General features: G+C 38.6%; 1 protein-coding gene across 2 annotated transcripts in view; it reads right to left on the reverse strand.

Moving 5' to 3' along the window:
• Window positions 1–840: 840 nt before the first annotated feature.
• herc4 (HECT and RLD domain containing E3 ubiquitin protein ligase 4) overlaps window positions 841–24,926 on the reverse strand; it is a 136,173-nt gene continuing 112,087 nt past the window's right edge. For both annotated transcript variants that reach the window (XM_039735140.1, XM_039735133.1), the window contains 8 exons: window positions 24,438–24,605; window positions 16,707–16,850; window positions 16,458–16,624; window positions 9,642–9,708; window positions 9,442–9,524; window positions 3,610–3,793; window positions 2,795–2,897; window positions 841–1,472 (listed from right to left, as the gene is read on the reverse strand). In XM_039735140.1, coding sequence (XP_039591074.1) covers window positions 1,264–1,472; window positions 2,795–2,897; window positions 3,610–3,793; window positions 9,442–9,524; window positions 9,642–9,708; window positions 16,458–16,624; window positions 16,707–16,850; window positions 24,438–24,605 — 1,125 coding nt within the window. In that variant the 3' untranslated portion in view covers window positions 841–1,263. The remainder of the gene's footprint in view (window positions 1,473–2,794; window positions 2,898–3,609; window positions 3,794–9,441; window positions 9,525–9,641; window positions 9,709–16,457; window positions 16,625–16,706; window positions 16,851–24,437; window positions 24,606–24,926) is intronic.

The raw sequence follows: 24,926 nt of genomic DNA on the forward strand, positions 1-24,926 counted from the left end.
GTCTCCTTTATCTGTTGTCCTAGATCAGATATGTTTCCAATTGGTGGCCATGACACATGAATACATTTTTTTTTGCCTATACACATGGGCTGAGTGCTGCTGTCATCAGCCAGAACTGGCAGTGTGGAGGACCATTGCTGGCTCCTTTCTTGTGTACACACACACACATCTCTTGGTGCGGCAGTGCCAGCAATAGCTGCAAAAAAGGCAAAAGCTGGCCGTCTGGCTTTTCCTCACCTTCTCAACCCGATCACGTACAGCTGACAAACTGTTTACTGTCCTCCAGAGCAAAACATGATGCCTTCAGTAGCTACTCACACATCCATTTTATTGGTTTTATGAGTCATCTCTCAAAGATGATTTTTTTGTTATTGATGACACAGATGACTTGTGCACAAACCGTAAGTATCAATGTCCGCAAGTGTGCCATTTTGGACTGCATTCACATTACAGTTGGATGCTGCAACTCACTTGTAGTTGTACTGTCAAGACAGGCAAATCTGATCTGAGGCAAAAATGAGGCTTGTAATGTAAACGCAGCCCAAGTGTTCCAAACCTTATGATGTTGTGTTCTGGCCGTGGCATTTCATCGTCACCATCGAGTGTGCCGACACTTCCAAATGTGCTGGCGCAGCATTGAATATACCATCTGTCTGTTTAAACAGCAGTGTGTGTGGTCCTCTACAATATATGAACAATAAAAAGAAACACGTTATGACATTTAACAATAGGCTGTAGCACTTATTATGGAGTGATAGCAGAGATAAAGTACAGAGATTTATTGAGGTATCTCAATATGAGATCCCATAGTTAAAGAAAAAAAAACAAGGGAAACAAAGCTTATCAAAGCACAAAACATGTCTTTATGATTTTTTTAAGAAGACAAAAAAGTCTTAATCCCATTTCCAATTTCATTTAGATATTAAGAATCTACAAGAGCCTGACAATGCAGCTCCTGTCCCCGGGTTCCCATGATATGTTGAATGCTAACGGCCAGACAGACATACAGACACGTCCATACTTCACTTCTGGCAGTCCAATGAACCCCATGTGAGCAGTTCTGGTTGGGACATCCTTTCCCAAGGCTCCGACTGCATCTGTTCTTCGTCTAGTGCACCTCATAAGGCACTTTTCCAGTCTATGTTGTTGCAGATTCAGGTGGTCATTAGAAAAATAACTACCTTTGAGTTGACAAACAATAAAAAGGCAAAGTGAAGTCTCTAGCTTTTAGGCAAAACACATTTATCTTTGTATTGTTTTCTATTATATTAAACTGAACCCCTCGTAGTGATTGATGGCTTGTATTAACTTGGTCTGAAGTGTGCTTTTGTCCGTGTATTTGGGCAGATCAAGAAGGTTAAAGCAAGTGTGTGCCACGGGCAGGTACTGCTCTCCACCTCCTGTCGGCTGGATGACGAGTTTCAAGCTCTTCATGCCAAGGATTGGAATTCGGTCACTTCCTGTCAAAAACACTATGGGGGAAAAAAATAAAGAAAAAAAAAAGGTCTGATAAATCGACTCACACAAGGAGGTGTTTATCAGAAAGGATGAATTCACAGATTAACACATTCAGATTTACAAGATAGCCAATTATTCTTGTATCATAAACCCTCAGACACCTTTAATATACAACACCATTGAGCCATCTTATAACCAACATGATAACCTTCAGCCATAGGGAGCATAAAGAATTCAAACCCACACTACCACAACACTTTTCTATGTATTAAATGAAAGGTATGATACATTTAAACTATATTTTGTATGGTTAACAAATGAAACTTAACACTGCTTTATTAGGATAAGCGTGTGTGCGTCTGTCTGTCTAGTTGATACGTCTCTGTCATTCCAACAGATGGCAAATCACAATCATTTTTAGTAAGGAAATGCACTGCATTTATCATTTTAACAGATGGCGCACCACAAACATTACTGCTTTTATGAACTCCTTACCAAATGCCATACGAGATAACAGAAAACATGTGCATTGCATGGTGCACTTTAAACGTTGATACTGAGGTATAGATTTATTACTTAGATTTTGCCTTGTCTTAGACAGGCAGCACAACTAGTACATAGATATATAAAAGAAAACCAACTTTAATGTCCAAGAATCATGGTCTCAGCCTGACGGCATTAGAATCTGAACAATCGAGTCTGAAATCTCTACAGCATGAAGCCTACACAACACTGGAGCTCCAAGCTAATGGAACTGTCTTAATGGGCACTCTGTTGCATTATCTGACCCTGATAAAGCTGCCACAACACTAATCTTAACCATAGTTTAAGAGAAACATTTCTGAAAATCAAGACCCCCAAACACAAAGATAATGCTATTCTTGAGGGGTTTAAAAAGATGACAATAACACCTGAGTAGCCCTGTTAAAGTAAAATATGCTGCTGAAGACCCGAGTGGCTAGACCAGGCCAAGGGGATGCCTACATAACACCTGGCTGTGGTAGATAGATGGTCATTTCTGAAGGGTGGAACTGGACTGAGTGTCTGCTTGAGGGATTGCCAACCAAGCGGTTTCATCAGGTGGTGGGTGTCTGTTCCCCAACCAGACCTGACCTGTAACATTTGGTTGTACCACAGCAAACTGTGCAGAGAGTCAGGGCGTTGAATGCAAAATAGTATGGAGAAACTTTGTGCAAAGAACAGTGGGTTGAATGCCGTGACCCACATATGCAAACAAAGATGGTAAGTTTTATGTCCAGAAATTCTTTTAGACGTGCACCTACGAAATGTTTAACCTGTGATACTAACAACAGTACTACAATTATAAAGCACTTACAAAGGAATTTCTTTTTCTTTTCCAAAGGAAGTTCATGGAACACTTCCCAGAAGAGCCTGATGGTTGGATGTTCAGCCCAATATTCTCCCTTATATTCAGTGGCCTGGCAAGACAAAAAATAAAATGTTTTTGTTCAGCATTAAAAAATAAACATTAAAAACCGGAGCTGCCACTTCCAAACTAAATTAACAGTACTAGCTGGAATGCAGAGACCTTATAGTTCAATGAAGGACAAAGGCCCAATCAATGAACCTCATGTACCTTAAAGCAGAAAAAGAACAAACTAACTAATAGAAGGGAGCCCTGCAAGAAAATCAAGAACTCCAAACCTCCAAGGAGAAAGAAATTCAAGTTAACAGCACAGTTGGTGGCGTTTAAAATGTGTGCCTCAAAATACTGAAAAGACAGGCAGCAGTTTAAGACAATGCAGTACAAAAAAACAAAGAGAGGGTATCAAGAGCAACAAATTCTCTATAGATTATTCAGTTAACTGAAAAGACTTGTTTACAAATTGCACACACAAATAGCCAAGCTTCCCTGAAAACTATTTAGCTGCATGTGACACAAGCACATAACTAGCATGAGTTTTTAATACTACAAAGAAAATTATCAGTACTATGTGCTTGGCTCTTAACTCAGAAAAAGTCTTGGGAGGCATCCAGTTGCAGACAAGCACTTGTCAGGTCTTCGGACCCTAACAGAAGCAGTGTGTTCTGTTCCTTCCACTGAGCTGATAAGCACAATCATCCCAATTCTTCCCTAATTCCCAAGGAAAAAAGTGTCACATGAAACTGCCCCATGTGTAGGCTACCTACCTTCTCAAGCTCCTTCCAGTCATAGTTGGTGTTTCCAGTCACCATTGCCTGAAGCTCGCTGGGCTGAAAGAGTTGAAGCACTTTTCCACCGCAGACTTTATGGAATCCATCACTGAAGGCATCAAACAAGTGGGCCACAGATGCATGAAACACATAGTCAACATATGCATCGACAAATTCTTGCCTACAAACAAATATAAATACAGCTTCATTCAAAAGGAAAAAAACATTTATTATTATATTAGAAAACTGTAGCATAATTTACTTATGTTTTTTTATACAATTCTGATTTTTGTTACACCCAGTCTGTCCACTGCCTTCAAAGTAATGTCTGATCAAACTTTATACTATTTATTTGGCTGGCATTTGCATATTAAATTTTATAAGTACCTCTATGTTATGTTGCTTCATTTTTTGAAATGTAAAATATAAAAATGTATAAAAACTAGGGGACTTTGCTCGCCAATGGCCTGCAGTATGTGCCAGCCACTTTGCGTCTCTGCCACTAGCATACAGTGCATCCGTAAAGTATTCACAGCGCATCACTTTTTCCACATTTTGTTATGTTACAGCCTTATTCCAAAATGGATTAAATTCATTTTTTTTCTCAGAATTCTACACACAACACCCCATAATGACAAAGTGAAAAAAGTTTACTTGAGGTTTTTGCAAATTTATTAAAAATAAAAAATCTGAGAAATCACATGTACATAAGTATTCACAGCCTTTGCTCAATACTTTGCCGATGCACCTTTGGCAGCAATTACAGCGACAAGACTTTTTGAATATGATGCCACAAGCTTGGCACACCTATCCTTGGCCAGTTTTGCCCATTCCTCTTTGCAGCACCTCTCAAGCTCCATCAGGTTGGATGGGAAGTGTCAGTGCACAGCCATTTTAAGATCTCTCCAGAGATGCTCAATCGGATTCAAGTCTGGGCTCTGGCTGGGCCATTCAAGGACATTCACAGAGTTGTCCTGAAGCCACTCCTTTGATATTTTGGCTGTGTGCTTAGGGTTGTTGTCCTGCTGAAAGATGAACCGTCACCCCAGTCTGAGGTCAACAGCACTCTGGAGCAGGTTTTCATCCAGGATGTCTCTGTGCATTGCTGCAGTCATCTTTCCTTTTATCTTGACTAGTCTCCCAGTTCCTGCCGCTGAAAAACATCCCCACAGCATGATGCTGCCACCACCACGTTTCACTGTAGGGATGGTATTGGCCTGATTATGAGCGGTGGGTGCCTGGTTTCCTCCAAACGTGACGCCTGGCATTCACACCAAAGAGTTCAATCTTTGTCTCATCAGAACAGAGAATTTTGTTTCTCATGGTCTGAGAGTCCTTCAGGTGCCTTTTGGCAAACTCCAGGTGGGCTGCCATGTGCCTTTTACTAAGGAGTGGCTTCCATCTGGCCACTCTACCATACAGGCCTGATTGGTGGTTGCTGCAGAGATGGTTGTCCTTCTGGAAGGTTCTCCTCTCTCCACAGAGGACCTCTGGAGCTCTGACAGAGTGATCATTGGGTTCTTGGTCACCTCCCTGACTAAGGCCTTTCTCCCCCAATCGCTCAGTTTAGATGGCCGGCCAGCTCTAAGAAAGAGTCCTGGTGGTTTTGAACTTCTTCCACTTACAAATGATGGAGGCCACTGTGCTCATTGGGACCTTCAAAGCAGCAGAAATTTTTTTGTAACCTTCCCCAGATTTGTGCCTTGAGACAATCCTGTCTCTGAGGTCTACAGACAATTCCTTTGACTTCATGCTTGGTTTGTGCTCTGACATGAACTGTCAACTGTGGGACCTTATATAGACAGGTGTGTGCCTTTCAAAATCATGTCCAATCAACTGAATTTCCCACAGGTGCAGGAAACAGGATGCACCTGAGCTCAATTTTGAGCTTCATGACAAAGGCTGTGAATAATTATGTACGTGTGCTTTCTCAATTTTTTTATTTTTAATAAATCTGCAAAAATCTCAAGTAAACTTTTTTCACGTCATTATAGGGTGTTGTGTGTAGAATTCTGAGGAAAAAAATGAATTTAATCCATTTTGGAATAAGGCTGTAACATAACAAAACGTGGAAAAAGTGATGCACTATGAATACTTTCCAGATGCACTGTATGTGGACTTTCACTTTCATCAAACAACAAATCTTTCAATTCTCGCGGATACGCTTCTTCTTCTTCTGGAAGAAACACTACTTTTCCCTGATGGCAACACGAATTAGATGATCTACAAGTCTCTGAGTTAAAGTTTAAATCCAAACAATATATTAAATCTCTTTTTGCTGTTCCATTATTTCACAGAGTAATAATTTCCGCTTGTTTGCACTAATGCGATCTTCACTATCATTTCTTGAAGACTTTCGAATTTTAGTACTTTCATTATCTTTAACCTGCTCTGCATGTGTATCGCGCCAACATTTCTGAATTTTTTGTAATTTTCTACTTTGTCGTCTATTCTTTGTCTTTTATTTCCGGCCCTGGACACAGTCTCATCTTGCGGATATGTGAAAGTATCTCTCTGAAAAAGTGACATCTCATCTCGTCCCAGGATTTTTTTTATTATAATAGAGAGATTACATACATTTTATGAGAAATATACTAAATGCAAAAGTATATGCTGGTCTTGGAAAGTACCGTATACAGTGCTATGTAAAAATCTTATGCTTGCCTGATTTTTCCACATTACTGCTTATTCAAGTGCTACATTTACTCCATTTTTGTATCCCAACTATAATTTAGCACACAGTACTCAGATCACAATGACACAAGAACAGCAAAGCCAAATATGAAGCAGTAAAAAAACAAATTCATATGCTGCTGTGGTTTTATAATTTCACAAAACACCATCAATCTCCACTTTCTCCAGATGGATGCTCCATTCCTCATAACTGTTTTTCAGCTATCAGAGGCCTCCATTTCTTTTGAAAGAGGGAAAAAGTAAGCTGACTGGTTGGTTTATGAGAACTAGGCTCAACACTTTCTTTCTTGGTTTACACGAAAAGTAGCTCACTTATTTCAATCACTACCCAACATATACTTTCCAAGGAGTTAATTTTACAAAATACACTCTGTGAAACAATTAAGCTATTCATTCAAATTTCCCAAGATTGCTTCACTTACAGTCATGAGAAAAATAAAGTACACCTTCTTACAGTTCTATAATTTTAAATATCAGGAAATAATAAACATCTGAGGAGTTCATGGTCGACTCAATGAGTACAAGGTACCCAGGTCTTGTGGTTGCAAAACAAGCGCAAATTATCACCCCTCCACCACCGTGCTTGTCAGCTGGCTTTTTTTTTTTGAGTTGTTTGTGCCGATATGCTGTGTTTGCTTTTTGCAAAATGTGGCACTATGCATTATGGTCAAACATCTCCACTTTGGTCTCAACAGTCCAAAGGACATTGTCACAGAAGTCCTGTGGTTTATTCAGATGCAACTTTGCAAACCTATGAAGCCATCCTGTCATGTTCTTTTTAGAGAGAAGAGGCATTCTCCTGGCAATCCTTCCAAACATGACATACTTGTTCAGTTTTTTTCTAATTGTACTATCATGAACTTTAGCATTTAACATGCTAACTTGGGCCCGTCGAGTCTGAGATGTAGCTCTTGGGTTTTTTTGTAATTTCTCTGAACACTGGATGGCCTGACCTTGAGGTGACTTTGCTGGGACATCTACTTCTGGGAAGACTGGCAACTGTCTTTAATGTTTTCCACTTGTGAATAATCTGTCTCACTGTGGAATGACGGACTTCAGATTGTTTGGAAGTGGCCTTATAACCCTTCTAAGACTGAGGGATAGCAACAATTGCTTCTCTGAGATCATTGCTGATGTCTTTCTTTCCTTGGTACTGTGTTAATACACACCTAAATGTTCCACACCAACAAAAATTCTGCTTTAATAGAGGTGGTCAAACTTCCCGATGATTGATTTAATCAAGTGCATTTGATTAGCAGCACCTGGTTGCTATTTATCCTCTTAATTCCCATTACAGCAGTAAGGGTGTTTTTCATGCACTGCTTCAGCATTTTGCCTTTAACTTTTGTTAAATAAATAATGACACAGTGTAATATGTCATGTGGTGTTGTTCATCTGAGGTTTTACTTACGTAATTTTAAGACCTACTAAGGACCATATGATTTTTTATTATTTCCGTACACTAGAAAGAGAGTGCAATTTCTTTTTCACATGACTATATTTAAACATTAGGAGATGCACTATACATTAGGATACAATGGTGTTTTACATTACTAGTAAAACCTTTCCTTCTGAGAGAAGAAAATACTGTCTAGAACAGAATCGTTTCTGCTCTGGCTCGATACATAATGTGCTTCTGAATTTTTTTTGGAACTACAAAAGAGTTTTCTCAGTTGAAGTCACAAACTGTACAACCAAAAATGTCCCAGGAAATATTTTCACTACATAAATTGCTAGGTTGACTTTCTTGAGATTTATGACTCTGCTTTGTATGTGCTTTATATATTGGAATGTCTGACACCTTATATTCCAAATCGTAACCTTAGATCCTCAAATGAGTGTCTCCTTTCAATTCCAAAAGCTAAACTTAAAAGAAGTGGTGAGGTGGCCTTCTGCTGTTATGTACCTAAAATCTGGAATAGCCTGCCAATAGGAATTCGCCAGGTTAATACAGTAGAGTACTTTAAAACTCTGCTGAAAACACATTACTTTAAAATGGCCTTTTCATAACTTCACTTTAACTTAAACCTGATACTCCGTATGTTCAATTCATCATAATAACTATTCATGGTGGCTCTAAATTCCATACTGACCCCTACTCTCTCTTCTGTTTCTTTTTCCGGTTTCTTTGTGGTGGTGGCGCAAAGCATCATGATGCTCCAACATTGATGAACTAAAAGCCAGAAGTCTACGTGACCATCATCATCAAGTCCTTCCATGAGAACCCTAAATACAAAGAGGACTGCTTCATTTATGTTTGGTAGAATGCCCAGAGGGGACTGGGTGGTCTCATGGTCTGGAATCCCTACAGATTTTATTTTTTTCTCCGGCCGTCTGTAGTATTTTTTTTTGTTTTTTCTGTCCACCATGGCCATCGGACCTGACTCTTATTCTATGTTAATTAATGATGACTTATTTATTTTCTTTCTGTGTCTTTTATTCTTCTACTCTTCATTATGTAAAGCACTTTGAGCTACATTGTTTTGTATGAAAATGTGCTACATAAATAAATGTTGTTGTTGTTGTTGCTTTGTTCACACATGGCCCACAACCTGGCAAGTTACCTGTTATTACCAGGATAGCTTACATGTGTTCAAGAGGCAAAGTTTTCTTCAGACAAACCATGGCACTTTACCAAACTTGAGGTTTCCACATTGTGCCAATTGATACGAGTATAAGCAGTGAACCTTTGCAATCTTGCCAAAGTGGGTACATTAAATGCACAAGCAAAGGAAAGTGGTGTGCAGGAGCCCCAGAGGCTTAAATGGGTCACTTTAAACCTTTATAGACATAACACTTCATCTCTGGATGTGTTTGCATGTTCTTTTGACTGTGGCATGATGCGCCTCTACAATCTTATGTTATTTTAGGTTAATTAGATCTGTAATGGGCAGGGGTCATCTGAAGTATTTAAATGACTGGCCTTGACTTTCTCTTTAATTGGTTGAGAGGAGAAATTGACTTGTTCAAACCTCCAAATTACACAATGCATGACTTTGAACACCAAGCAATTACAAAAAAAGGACCATCAAACGCTGATGTACCATGTTACTTTTATGCTCTCCTTCTACATACTTTTTAATGTACAAAGACACTATATTATTTTCATATAAAACAATGAAATATATTCCATACCTGTTTTGATTATTCACAAAAATGTTGGCACCATTGAGAACAAGCTCTTTAACTTCTGTTGCACCAAAATTTTCCACAGTGATCTATTAAAAATACAAAACATTGGGATAAAATGAAAAATTATTTTAATTTGAAGTCTTCCACCTTGAGTTAATTAGGTATAAATAAATAAATATTTATTTCGCAAAGTCAAAACATACAGTAAAATTCAAGCAGAAGGTTTCCTCCACATTATCTTCTGGATAATCCAGTAGCTGCTGCATACTCCTGAAAACAGGACAAAACAAAAGCCCACCATAAGAATAATATCTTTAGAATATGTAAATATGCTTACTTATTTATATGTACAGTATATAACAGTGATGGCGAACCATTTAGAAACCAAGTGCCCAAACTGCAATCCAAAACCCACTTATTTATCGCAAAGTGCCAACATGGCAATTTAACCTGAATACCACCTAAAACTGAACACCAGCATAACCAAGGAGCTGGTGGTGGATTTTAGGAGACCCAGGCCCCTCATGGACCCCGTGATCATCAGAGGTGAGTGTGTGCAGAGGGTACAGACCTATAAATACCTGGGAGTGCAGCTGGATGATAAATTGGACTGAACTGCCAAAACTGATGCTCTGTCTGTCTGTCTATCTACTGAGCTTTTAGTTTAGAAAAGCAACTCATGCATTAACATCTTTTGTCTTAAAAGAAAAACATAATAACAGAGCTTTCAATGATACAAACAACTTTTTGTTGAAAGGTAAAAGTTTGCATTTGGTATGCTTTTGAACAATTAATGTGCTTTTTGCTGTTGTATGCATGCTAATAATTTGTCTAAACTTGGCTCATACTTTGTAAGCTTGAGAGCAACACATGCAGCACTCAGGTCATCTGTTAGTCTGTTTCTGGTGTCAGATTTGATTTAATTCAAAGCTGAAAACAGCTGCGCACAAGCATAAGATGTTCCAAACAAAGTAAGGAAAGCAATCTCAAGTGCCTTCATTGACTTAAGATTATTTGGCAGAGAATTCCACACTTTAAGGATTTCATTTTCATAACTAACTGTGCTGTCCTTTGTCATCCCTTCGATCCTCTCAAGTGTTTCACGCAGGTCTTCCCTATTAAGCTCCCCCAAAGCTTCCATTATATATTACCGGTCGTGGATCAGGTGTGGCGATTAGCAACTCCGGCAATAATTACAGATGCGGACGACTCCTCACCTGTGCGCTTAAGCGAGGACTGCCCACATCACAAAGCTCCCGGAAACCGCTCCGGCCACTCTACCATAACCCCCTTTAAGCCACGAGTGCGGCAATTATCTGTTAAAACTGGCCTTTTCAATTTTGAGCTGTGGACCCGCTATACCACATCCCCTCCAACCCCACCACGAGAATCACAGGCTCAAAAGGCTGCAGTCCGTGCCGCACCCTCAAGCAGCATGTGTGCCCGCCTTACCCCAGACAGGAGAGGAAGGAAGCGCCCCATTGGGCTGCTGGGCAGAGGGGCGGTGATGTGAGAAACGTCCTCCGCGCGTGAAGAGGGGAGCGGTGAGGGAGCAGCCCGGCCCCGCATTCCTCTGGCTTTATAGTAACGAACTCTGTGCTCGGGCGACGGTGCGCATGCCCACTGAGAGGGCTCTGAGTGCCCCCTTTGGCAAGCGTGCCATAGGTTCGCCGCAACTGGTATATAAAGTAAACTGCTTCATTATATACAGCACAGCAATAACACCCTGCATTTTCTGGCCTATACGATTTACTTTACACATAGGCAACCATTACAAAACATAAATGTCTATGTATGGGTGACAAATTTGCCTATCTTGCTATACAAAACCATTGCAGCCACTGAAACATAAAAGACAGCAAGTTAAACCTAAAAATCGCTCACCTAGTGTATGAAGTATAGAAATGTTAGGACTTATCATTAAGAAATGTTTGTAACAAAAGAGCAGACAAGTGAATATAGCACAGAATTAACTGCTCCTTTTTGTCATTCGGACACACTTAGAGCAAACTCTATAGAAAAAGGCAAAAATTTAAAAAAAAAAAAATGTCACACAAAACTTGAGCATTTAAACATTTAGCAAAAATACAAATATTTAAAAATTTTCTAGAAAAGGATAAAATCACTCAAAAGGAAGACTAATGCAAAATGAATGTTAGACCCATTGGAATTAAAACCGGCAGCTTTAGGGATCCAGCAAGACTGAACTTGAGAACCACTGGTCTACTAGGTAAAACAGGTATGGTGCTTATAGGCACACACACTATTGAATTTAAAATACTGAAAAAAGATGAATTACACGTAAAAGGTAAGAGCTTATATGATTTCTACTTTAATAAGTTTACCACTAGGCAAACAATGTGACCGTGTGGACCATGTTGGGCTATTAACCACAGAGGTACTGCTTTAATCCTCATCACAAAAACTGCCATTATTCAAAGTTTGTCATAAAGTTATATAGGTGCTTTATAAGTGCTTTAAGAATGCCTGCAAATAAATAAAGGTGCAATGTAAAATAAATTTTGTCAATACGTTATGGCAGTAGTTCTGAATTTCATCTGTGGCAAGAGTCTCTTTCCTGTTTTTAAAGAATCTAATTTAATTAATTAACAAACCTTGTTATTAATTTGTATTCATGAAGGTGTGACAAAAAGGGATGCAAATGAAACTGAAACAGACATTTTTATGTTAACACATTTTTCTCTTTTAGATAATAAAAACAACAAAACCTATCAACCTTTGTTTATATAAAAAAAAAAAAAACACAGATGCAAACATGCTTAATGAAAGTTGATTAGCACCAGCCAAAATGCTTCCTGTAAGAGGGAATAAAAATTAAGTTTTCCTAGTTTATTTAAAAAGGACTCAAAATATGAGGGAATAAAAATTAAGTTTTCCTAGTTTATTTAAAAAGGACTCAAAATATATAATGTGTATATTTTTATTTTAGGATTATTTAGATAAGATGTACTGTAGTTTAAATGACTATACTGTGTGACCAAGATTATAACAATACTATAAATGCTCATAGGGGGAAACTACTATTTACTAGTGATCATGGGTATTTAAACTACATGTAAAGCAAATGTTAAAAATAAATGTTATTATCTATTAGAATGCTTAAATTTCATCTCAGAAAAATTAATCAGTGTGTGTATATCATGGAAGAAGGTGTGTTTAACTTATCTCTCATAATTAGCTTAACATAAGTTAAGGTTGACAGCTAGCTATAACTTAAGAGAAATTCGGTCTTACAGCTTTTTGACTGATATCAATCCACAGGTTAAAAGAAATCACCTTTATTTTCTTGAGGCAGACGTTACAGACATTATATGGATTTTGAGAGACACAGATTACACACAGTTTTTAATATGAGAAGGCAGTGTTTGTATGGGGGACGTTGGCAGTGCTGAAACCATAACACCACATCATGCTGTCCAAGCATGAAGGTACAGTGCCTCCTCAAAATTAATGTGCACCCCAATTAAGAGGACAAATGGTGCAACATGTTACACACTTTTAAAGAACTTTGAATTACACATCCATCTCTATCTTAGTTATACTGAAGTGAAGCCTGAGTAGTCTAGTTGTGCGGCTCTTTCAGGGGTAATGATGAGCAATGATGACATAGGAATTTGTCTGGCCTCTGCTAACGTATTGTAGCTGAGGTAACCAGCCTTGGCCATATTGCTGATGTGTTTTATTTGTGCAGCCCTGTCAAAGGTAATTATCTAAAAAGTCCCGGCAGGAGCTGAGCTCTACAGCAGGGCTATTCAATTACAATTTCAGTTGGACCAGATTTTCAAACCAAGAAATGTAGCTGGGCCAGCCATTTTCAACAGCTAGTAAACAGCAGGTAATAACACATTTTAAACCAACACAAATGAATGTATTTAAAAACTAGTAATATTTATTCATCGTTTCCCTTTTAAATTTGGTCACATCTGACACAGGCACATTAAAATGTATTAAAAAAACAAGAAAGCTAAAACTGAACATAATCTGAGGTAATAGCAATACTTTTTTTCACTTTTGAAATAAAAAAACATTTTGCTCACATCTGACTTAGGCACATCTCAAACTGCATAAAATCATAAAAGTGCACAGTATTAGGAATAACATTGATTACCCTTTTGAAATATGAGATCCTCCTCCCAATTTAAATGGGTGGTCATGACAGGCAAGAGATTTTTTTTTTCTACATAGCACTTGAACTATTTCATTCACACAGTTTTAATCACTTATATGACAGAGGTTAAATCTGAGTTTCACAACAAAGCCTTTCCTGTTCAAATTGTTTCCAGGCCCTCAGAAAAAACCTACCTGAGTAAATATTCAAGAGTAAGGCACTACGCATGACGTGAAAGTGGATTGGTACATTTGATTTATGTTTAAAATGTCTTTGTATAGAATTTTTGAGTGTCAAGTAATTATTAGACAAACAGACAGATACTTTATTAATCCCCAAGGGGAAATTCACATACTCCAGCAGTATACTGATAAAAACAAAAAAATATTAATTAAAGAGTGATAAAAATGCAGTGCAAGTTAACAAATGCAAGGTGTAGAGTGCAAGGCAGGTATAACAGACAATAACTTTGTATGATGTTAACGTTTACCCCCCGGATGGAATTGAAGAGTCGCATAGTGTGGGGGAGAAACAATCTCCTCAGTCTGTCAGTGGAGCAGGACGGTGACAGCAGTCTGTCCCTGAAGCTGCTCCTCTGTCTGGAGATGATCCTGTTCAGTGGATGCAGCGGATTCTCCATGATTGACAGGAGCCTGCTCAGTGCCCGTCGCTCTGCCACAGATGTCAAACTGTCCAGCTCTGTGCCTACAATACAGCCTGCCTTTCTCACCAGTTTGTCCAGGCGTGAGGCGTCCCTCTTCTTTATGCTGTCTCCCCAGCACACCACCGCGTAGAAGAGGGCGCTCGCCACAACTGTCTGAGAGAACATCTTCAGAATCTTATTGCAGATGTTGAAGGATGCCAGCTGTCTAAGGAAGTATAGTTGGCTCTGTCCTCTCGTGCACAGAGCATCAGTGTTGGCAGTCCAGTCCAATTTATCATCCACAAGCACTCCCAGGTAATTACAGGTCTGCACCCTCTGCACACAGTCACCTCTGATAATCAAGGGGTCTGGGCCTCCTAAAATCCACCATCAAATCTTTGGTTTTTCTGGTGTTGAGTTGCACCATTTAACAAAGTCCTTGATTAGGTTCCTATCATCCTCCTCCTGCCCACTCCTGATGCAGCCCACCATAGCAATGTTGTCAGCGAAATTTTTCACATGGCAGAGTTGTATTGGAAGTCAGATGTATATAGGCTGAACAGGCCCGGAGAAAGAACAGTCCCCTGTGGCATTCCTCTGCTGCTGACCACGTCAGACCTGCAGTTTCCGAGATGCACATACTGAGGTCTGTCTGTGGGATAGTCCACGATCCATGCCACCAGGTATGAATCTACTCCCATCTCTGTCAGCTTGTCCCTAAGGAGCAGAGGTTGGATGGTGATGAAGGCGCTAGAGAAGTCCAGAAACATAATTCTTACTGCGCCACTGTCTCTGTCCAAGTGGAAGAGGGATCGGTGTAGCATGTAGATGATGGCATCTTATAATTATCACTATTTTTATGTTTTTACTAAATCTTCTTTTCCACGTTTCTTTGTTGATGAGCTCCCGTTGAAGAATTTATTGGTAACAGAATATATAGTTATATATATAGTGCGCAAGCCTAAATGACTGAAGTAACAACTAACAATGGGGCATATTTGATACCATTTTAAGAAAGTTTACTGTCTGGTGTCAATCTCAGTGCACCCCGGTAAAATGACTGCAATATACAGTACATTCAACCTTAAAATGCAGACTTCATTACATCATTGTGCATGATGTAATAGTGGGCAGGCCAATGCTCGCACATTTTTACCAGAAGACAGGTTGGTATTTTGCATGGAGTATGTGTTAAATCAAAAAACAAATGATATGCAAAGATGCGCAAACACAAGGAGATTGGTGACAATCACACTTTAGTGTGCCGCACCAAATCAGAAGTGACAACTGAATTCCACAGGGCACAGATATATTCATAACAGAGGACCTATATGATGGGTAGATGAATTTCAAATGTTTTGCATGCCTACCTTTTTTGATAGCTGGTTGTGTCATATTCAGCCCTTTGTTCATTATTCTGGCACAAATGTTACCTCCCATTGATATTTATGGCCCTTCCCTCTGAAGCAATGTGTACTTAGAACTATTTTCCTGCGCGTGTCTCCATTGCCTTTGTAACGCCCTCACATACAGAGCAGGATATAAACTAGCCTTTATGCGGCTCAGGGGATATGCAAAGGGGAGCCCTTAGCGACACATATGGCCCGCAGGATGCCATTTGAATAGCCATGCTCCACAGGATGGCTTCTAGGCTTTGGTAAGGTAGTTTGTAAATGCCTTTTCAGGGGTAGCGATTCGGAAATCTCAGCAGGATTGCGTCTCATGAGTGACTTCTCATCCTTGCTATGGTATTGAAGCTGAGGTAGCCAGGTTTGGCTTCTGTCTTCTGTGATGACAGTAAGTGAGAAGTGAATATTAAAGAGATAGATATTGTGGGGTGTACATGTAAATCAAGACTAACAATTTAGGCATTTCCAGTATTAATTTGTAAAAAAAAACAGATTAAATTGCCTTTTGTGAACACTTTTAACATGATAAAATAGTTCCCCTATCCCTATGATACAGCAATTCATTTGAGGCTGGGGTAATTTAATAATAAAAAATAAATAAATAAATAAAACGCATATTTTCAGCTAATAAACACAATTTATAGATCAGCCTGACTGTAATTCAGAAATTCTCATTTAAACAAAACAAGGCATACCATCCATACATTTTGTTAAATTCGTCACACTGAACTTATCTTAGATAAAACAATGAATTATAAATCGAATTAACCACAATTTAGTAAAATATTATTTAAGCAAACAGACTTTCATTAAAATATGAACTTTTTAAATTACTAACCTCCCTACATCTGGCATCAGCTCCTTGAGGTCATCTATTGTTGCAGGTTTATTTAGCAGCTTCTTATACAGTGCCAAAGGGAAATGAAGGTCTACAATTGTCAAATTATAAATAGCAAGGCCACAGATTACACCAATTAAGTGGAACAAATCAATATCTTCAAAGGTCTAAAAATAAAAGAAATGATCAGAGTCAGGTATTTGTTGAGATTGGAAATAATCCATAGATTGAAAACACATAGTTTATTACCTTATCAGCAAACCATATGAGTCTAGACTCTTCATAATATCTAAACATGCCATACTTTGGATCGAGAAGCTCTCTCATTATAAGGAGAAAGAATTCTTTTCGAAGACCACCTGCATCCACAGCTTCTTCACCAACAAAAATGACCTATAAAAAATACTAGATTTAAGTAACATGAGATATAATATCTTTCATTTTTCTTTTTAAAAACAATTTTCTCATACTTTTTAAGTGATTATGCTCTAATTCAAAAGCAAATTAACAGAAAATTAAACTGCAGAAGAAAAAGGTGTTACATATTATGGTAACATTAATAGTTTGTAACAGCATATACTACAAGAAAAGGGGGACCTGTTCAGCCAAGTTCGATTTTCAATAGTCAGTGGGAATAAATGGGCCTATTTTTGCTCTGTTTGGGAGTTTGAATATCTGAGCTTCACAATTCTTGAAGCAAATTAAAAAAAAGAACAGTTCTGTCGACATTAACATTTAACTACAAACCATAAAGGATGAACATGTACTTTTCTTTCAGAGTGTATAGGGAGACTCACTCTGACATGGAAATTAAAGCTCTACAGCTTTGTTTTTGTTTTTTCTTTATTCATGACTAAAACAAATAGTGCTGTGTGTCACTCAAAAACAAGTGTTTAATTGACCTGTACAAAGGTAAGGTGGCCTTGGGACTATTAACATTACAGCTTTGCATGATGCATGAAATTTCTTTTCAATTTAGCAAAACCAATGACAAATCATGAATAGGCCCATGTTAAAAGGATTTATTAGTTAAATATGTGATGTAATGAAATGTAGCTCTGCCACCTACACCAGACCACTGACATAATGAAAGGTATTAGACCAAGCAATTAGTTTTCCTTAATTATAAAGAAACATTTGATTGATTTCTAAGGTCTTGTGTGCATTGACAGAGGGAGCCTTACAGACAGAGAGGACAAGCATTACGATTCTCCCCTACCCTAGGGAACAGTGTTAAAAAAAAAAATTATAATTGCTTTTTATTCTTGTCAAACACAATCTAGAATGTGATGTGTCATTTACTCTTTAAATGTTAAAAAAAATGAAAAAAAGAAAAGAAAGTGTTTCTGAAGTAGTGATGTTCGTATTACACAGTTTCTACCTAAAAAGTCACTTAACACTAGAATTACCAGAGCCTACGAAAAAACACGCGGATCTGGCCCACCTTAAATCCGTTCGCACCTCTCCATCAGCGTCTTTTGTCCTATAAATGTGCCGATAAAGACAAGCAGCAAGGAGCCTGGTATCCCATCCCCCACCGCCACAGAATGTGCACAATGTTCTCCCAGCTCATGCCTTGATTGATTATCTTGGAGTGAAGTGCTGGAGTTTTAGAGTGGAAATAATAGATCGTTACTTGGAGCACATGCATTTCATGTGTGTTCTGTTTCTACAATAATTTAGTAGTAAACTAGCAAAATACCTGCGCTTCGCAGTGGAGAAGTAGTATGTTAAACAAATTATGAAAAAGAAAAGGAAACATTTTAAAAATAACGTAACATGATTGTCAATGTAATTGTTTTTGTCACTGTTATGAGTTTTGCTGTCATCAAGGATTTGATTATCATTATTTCTTTCAATCAGGTTCGTATCTGGAGGACGTGTTGTGTTCAAGTTACATTCCATGTTTGTCAACCGTTGTAAAGATAACAGGTTTCATTCATCGAAGTGTTCACTACCCAAATCGCTACTCGTAAATCTAAGATATTTAACAGGCATTTCGGTACAGGAGATAATTATACTACACAGGAGCACTATAAGAGTGAAATGCTTAAGCCCTTCTCCTATGGTTCTGCATGTGAGTTGATGGCTGCCGCTGAATTGTTCGGTTGTTGCTTTCCAGTTTACTGAAATGGCCAAATATTTTACACCTTTGTAGAATCGCCAATGCCTCTTAAACATCTTAGATTCACAGGTGACTATTTGAGTAGTGGACACTTTGATGTTTATGAATGTTTCAACTCTCAAAGCTGGATGCGAAGTTATCGATGAAACCGGTTGTATGCTTAAAATGCTTGACAGATGCCGAATGTCAATTCAACACAAGTCCTGCAAATTGAAACAAACCATGAAACTCAAACCGATTATGACAGCAGCAATCCAAGCTGTGAGAAAACAGTAAAAAGGAGGCGTGTCAGACGTTGTGGTACATTTCCTGATGCAGCTAGACGTAAACAACTATGTGATACTGCCGCAGAAAAATCCACAAGTTAATAGACACGCTGTCGCTAAATACTCACAGGCAAATCCACAAGTTCATAGAGACGCTGTCGCTAAATACTCGCAGCCAAATCCACAAGTTAATAGAGACGCTGCTGCTAAATACTCGCAGGCAGATTCACAAGTTAATAGAGACGCTGCCGCTAAATACTCGCAGGCAATTCCACAAGTTCATAGAGACACTGTCACTAAATACTCGCAGGCAATTCCACAAGTTCACAGACACGCTGCCGCTAAATACTCACAGGCAATTCCACAAGTTAATACCGGGAATGCCTGTTAAACATCTTAGATTCACGAGCAATCCAAGCTGTGAGAAAACAGTAAAAAGGAGACGTGTCAGACGTTGTGGTACATTTTCTGATGCAGCTAGACGTAAACAACTTTGTGACGCTGCCACCAAATACTCACAGAAAAATCCATAGGTTAATAGATACGCCATCGCTAAATTCTCACAGGCAAATCCACAAGTTTATAGAGACGCTGCCGCTAAATACTCGCAGACAAATCCACAAGTTCATAGACACACTGCCGCTAAATATTTGCAGGAAAATCCACAAGTTAATACCGGGAATGCCTGTTAAATATCTTAAGTGCACAAGTACCGATTTGGGTAGTGAACACTTCGATGAATGAAACCTGTTATCTTTACAGCGGTTGACAAACATGGAATGTAACTTGAACACAACACGTCCTCCAGATACGAACCTGATTGAAAAAAATTATGATAATCAAATCCTTGAGGACAGCAAAACTCATAACAGTGACAAAACAATTACATTGACAATCATGTTATGTTATTTTTAAAATATTAGAACATTAGAACAATCTAGACGAGAACAGGCCATTCAGCCCAACAAAGCTCGCCAGTCCTATCCACTTGTTTCCTTCAAGAAAACATCAAGTCGGATGTTTTGAAAGTCCCTAACGTCTTACTGTCTACCACACTACTTGGTAGCTTGGTAATGTTTCCTTTTCTTTTTCATAACTTCTTTAACACACTAATTCTCCTCTGCAAAGCGTGGGTATTTTGCAAGTTGTTAATATTATACAGTACACACATGCATTTGGTTTGCGTCTGTAACAGACGGTGTGCATTTATAGGACTTGTAAAAGTTCTCTTTTTTTCACTTTTATTCTCTCAGTCACAATCACAATACATACTACCACACTAGGGATCTGACGCCGTTAGTTTTTATTTGAAACTGGGAAATCTGTGCCACAATGTTTTCTGAAATGTACTATACAAGTCATAAAATTAATAATTCCAAAAATATACACGTCTCTGTTTTTGTTTTATTGACATCATAAACAATAAGGTGCATACTAATTCAGCGTGAGCAGGAACACTCAATAAAACTGAATAAAAAAAAAAAAAATCAAATGACGGTGATATATACGAAGAAGGCAGATTCACCAGCGTTTGTGTGTCAGCTTTTATCCCTCCAGATCAGAGAATGTCCAGTTCCATTGCCTCAAAACACCACTCACATCTACAGTTACTCCCAGTTTCAAATAAAAACTAACAGCGTCAGATTCCTAGGGCGGTATTATGTATCGTGATGTGACTGAGAGAATAAAAATGAAAAAAAGAGGTAACTTTTACAAGTCCTATAAATGTACACTATCTGTTACAGATGCAAACCAAACGTATGTGTGTACAGTGATCCCCCGCCTATAGCGGAAGATACGTTCCAGACCCATCAGTGATGAATATTTATATTCATTTTTTTTTTTATAGTTTAAGCCTTAAAATACCCATCCCACACGCTTTAAAGACATGTAAACTTATTAAAACACACTTTGTAAACACATATGATATGTGGATGTCGGAATAAGGATATGAGTAACATCCCTTTATTATAAAACATTTTAACGTCACGCAAGATAAGGCAGTTAGATAGAACAGCTGCTGTACATGCTTTTAAATGATTGATACGCAGAGTGACAAGCATCTTGGCAGAAGCAGCACAAACTCCACTTCTCCTTAGTGTGCATTCAGCTCCACTCCTTCATACTGTGAAGTGGCAGGCGTGTAGCACGCCTCCGGGGGAGCGGTTTGAGCGAAGCGTTAAGAGACCAGATCACCTCAGACAGACACTTTGACGACATGCAAGACTAGACATTACAACCTTAGGAAGCAAAACCCATGAGACGGTGACTTTTGCACGTCATGCTCTACTTACAAACAATGTTAAACAAGCTCACTGACATCTAACCTAGCAGTGTTTGGAATGCTTTTGGCAGACAAACTTCAGGTGCTCCTAGCTCTTAAAACAACGACAAGCAGAACACGCAGCTTGCCAGCATCAGCTGCAGAAAGCCAGCAGATGATCCGAGCACTTCTCCTTAGCATACGTTCAGCCATCACACCCCCCTCCCCCCAACCACACACACGCACTCCTCCTCCATCAGAATGCGCAGAGCGACAAGCAGCACAGGCATCTTGGAAGAAGCAGCACAAAGCCAGTAGCTGATCTGCCCACTTCTGCTTACCGTGCGTTCAGCTCTCCCCCTTCACAAAGTGAGTGTCAGAGTCGCGAAGTGGCAAAAGGACAGCTGCTGTACAGGCTTTTAAGTGACTGATGCAAAGCGCAACAAGCACAACACACAGCTGACCAGCAGCAGCAAGACATCAGCTGAACCGATCGCATCTCTTTAGCGTATGTTCAGACCCTAACCCCCAACGCGATCAGCATTATAAGTGCCGCGAGAAAGAGATTTAACCACGCCCGTGGCAGGAAATAAAAGACAAATATTGTTTTTACAAAAGTTTTAAAGTAAAAATGAAAATAATGCAAATGTAACAATTCCCATGAAAATACCAATATTTTTAAATTGTTTATCCGGTAAACCAAACTCAGGGATGGGCGAGCAGGGGGCGGAGCCCCCTAGTAATAATAACACAGGTCTACAAAAAAATCCAGATGCCAAGGTTTTTGTGAATGGATTTAGGGTATTTTGAGGGTGCTGAATTCAAAAAACTTTCAAAAATTACTTTTGCTGAATTGGTTCTAGTTTTTGAGATAATGGACATCCATGAAAATAATGCATTCCCCCAATGTGACTTGTGTGTGATAAGAAATGCAATAGCTTTTGGTCTGCCTTTTGACTCTTTAATAGTGTCTTAGGTAATGAAATATCCCATATAATTATTTTGTATTTCAATCTGTAGGCCTACAATGCTATAAAAGCGACTTTTTGAAGCCAGAATTCAACTGTGAATTTGCAGAGGAAAGAAGTCGGCTACAGTATAAGTTTGTCAACCCAGTCTTGGTTTATACCCAAAAAGTTCTGTCTTAATATGCATATAAATAGATGTAAAAATTATGACTTCATCAAGAAGAGCCTGCATCAACAATCCTAATGTATTCTACTACATCTATGGAGAGTACATGGTTGAAAAACAAAGAAGAAATATCACAGACTTTGTGCATCAAGTATACCTGGCTTATTTTGGAGTACAGCTTGGAGACCAGGATAAGTCTTGGGCTCCACATATGGTTTGCAAAACATGTGTGGAGCACCTACGACAGTGGACAAATGGTGAAAGAAAAAGTTTAAACTATGGTGTGCCAATGGTATAGAGAGAACCGAAAAACCACCATGACGATTGTTATTTTTGTGTTGTAAAGATTAAAGGCTTTAATTGTTACAAGAAAGCTCAGTGGGATTATCCTGATTTGGAATCAGCAAGACGACCTATTCCACATGGCAATGAATTTCCCATACCAGTGTTTACCAGACTACCAAACCAGCCACTGTCAAGACTCTGAAGAGAGGCAGGGATTGGAGTGTATGGCAGGTAGAAGCAGTGGAAATGAATTTGAGGGAAGCTCTTCGACGCCTCAATCATTAAGCCAAAAAGAACTCAATGACCTGATTCAAGACTTACATCTGTCCAAGCAAGCATCTGAACTTTTAGCGTCCAGACTTAATGAACGAAATCTTATAAAAGGCGGAAGTTAAAATTACAGCCTATTGGACAAGCGAAGAAAGGCTTCTCCCATATTTCAACCAAGAGGAAGAACTTGTATACTGCAATGATATCCCAGGAATTGTACTTCAAATGGGACTAACAGAATATCAACCAGAAGACTGGCGGCTTTTTATAGACTGCTCCATTAGAAGCTTGAAATGTGTTCTCTTGCACAATGGTAACCATCATGTGTCTCTTCCCATTGCTCACTCAACAAAACTTAAAGAAGAATATGAAAAAAGCTGGAATCTTTGATGGTCCTCAGATTCATAAACTCATGAATGATCCCAATTTCACCAAATGCATGAATGACACTGAGGCTTCGACCTGGAAGAGTTTTATCTCTGTTGTGAAGAACTATTCGGGTAATCACAGAACAGACAATTATGAAGAATTGGTGCGAGATATGCTTGCTAACTTCAGAAATTTGGGAGTTAATATGAGCATAAAGATGCACTATCTCCATAGCCATTTAAACAGATTTCCAGATAACCTTGGAGACTTCAGCGAGGAATAAGGCGAGAGGTTCCACCAGGATATGAAGGTGATGGAGGAGAGATATCCAGGCAGATGGGACATACACAGGATGGCAGACTACTGTTGGAGTCTCCAACGTGATTGTCCTGATGATGCACATAAAAGGAAATCGCATAAACAGCGTTTTTTTGAAGCACTGACATTAATAACAATTAATAACTAATTAATATTGCATTAATTAATCAAATCATACATAACTTTTTCCTGTCACTGTTAGATATTTTTAATTTCTTTTTTGTATTATGTTACACTGTTTACTTACTAGGTGTAACTAAAATAAAAATATTCTTGCAATTCTGAATGCTTTTCAAACGTGTTGCGTATAGGAGGCAGTCGGGATTGAACTGGGTACTCTCGATTAGAAGTCAACAAATCTTACCGCTACGCCATGGAAGCTGTTGTATTGTCCTTGAACCTTTTGTGAAAGTGTTTATTTGATCTTTGGAATTCACACATTATATAGTTTATGCCAACATTTTGTCATTTACTACTAAAATATGAAAAACGTTTCTGTTTTAACAATGTGTTTACACAGACTATTGTAGAAACGGAACACACATGAAATGCACGTGTTCCAAATAACGATCTACTATTTCCACTCTAAAACTCCAGCAATTCACTCCCAGATAATCAATCAAGGCATGAGCTGGGAGAACATTGTGCAGGTTCTGCGGCGGTAGGGGATGGCATAGCAGACTGCTTGCTGCTTGTCTTTAACAGTACATTTACAGGACAAAAGATGCTGACAGAGAGGTGTGATGGGATTTAAAATGGGCTGGATCTATGAGTTTTTTCGTAGGCTCTGGTAATTCTAGTGTTCAAGAGCTTACTGAAAACAAACTGGGATTTCAGCTCATCTAGCACAATTAAGATTTTTCAAAAATAAATAGGGAGTACTTTTTGTTTAATAATACACACACAAAAAATAAAGAACTGTACTGAGTCTGAAACCATCAGACAATCACCTTAAGAGGTTTCTTGTAGTCCACATTCTTTGTTTTCCTTAAGACCTCCATGGTGTCTTCGACAATATTTTCTCGCCTCACTATAATCATCAGACAGGGATTTACTGATTCAAGTACCGGCACAAACAATGAAGTGAAGTTTTGTCGGTGAGCCTGATCCATAGCCATCTGGGGAAAAATGTCAAATGGTGATTATTTAGCAATCATGTTGATGAATTAACTACTCTATTCATCCATCATACAAAACATAAGCACTTTGCTAAATTAAGTGATGAGGATGCTATTTTATCAGCTGTGAAAAACTTCTCATGTACTCAAAAAAGAACAATTTACTCAATAGGTTATGCAAAATGTTTATATTTTCACATCATTTTATGTTTAATGTTATATTACAGTACTTGTTTGCTAAACAAGTAAATTCTAATTTACATTCAAGCAAACTGTGATTGGCACTCTTACCCAAATTTCATAGCCCACAAGAATATATTA

This window comes from Polypterus senegalus, chromosome 1 (genome assembly GCF_016835505.1).
Source record: "Polypterus senegalus isolate Bchr_013 chromosome 1, ASM1683550v1, whole genome shotgun sequence".
Taxonomy (NCBI): Eukaryota; Metazoa; Chordata; class Cladistia; order Polypteriformes; family Polypteridae; genus Polypterus; species Polypterus senegalus.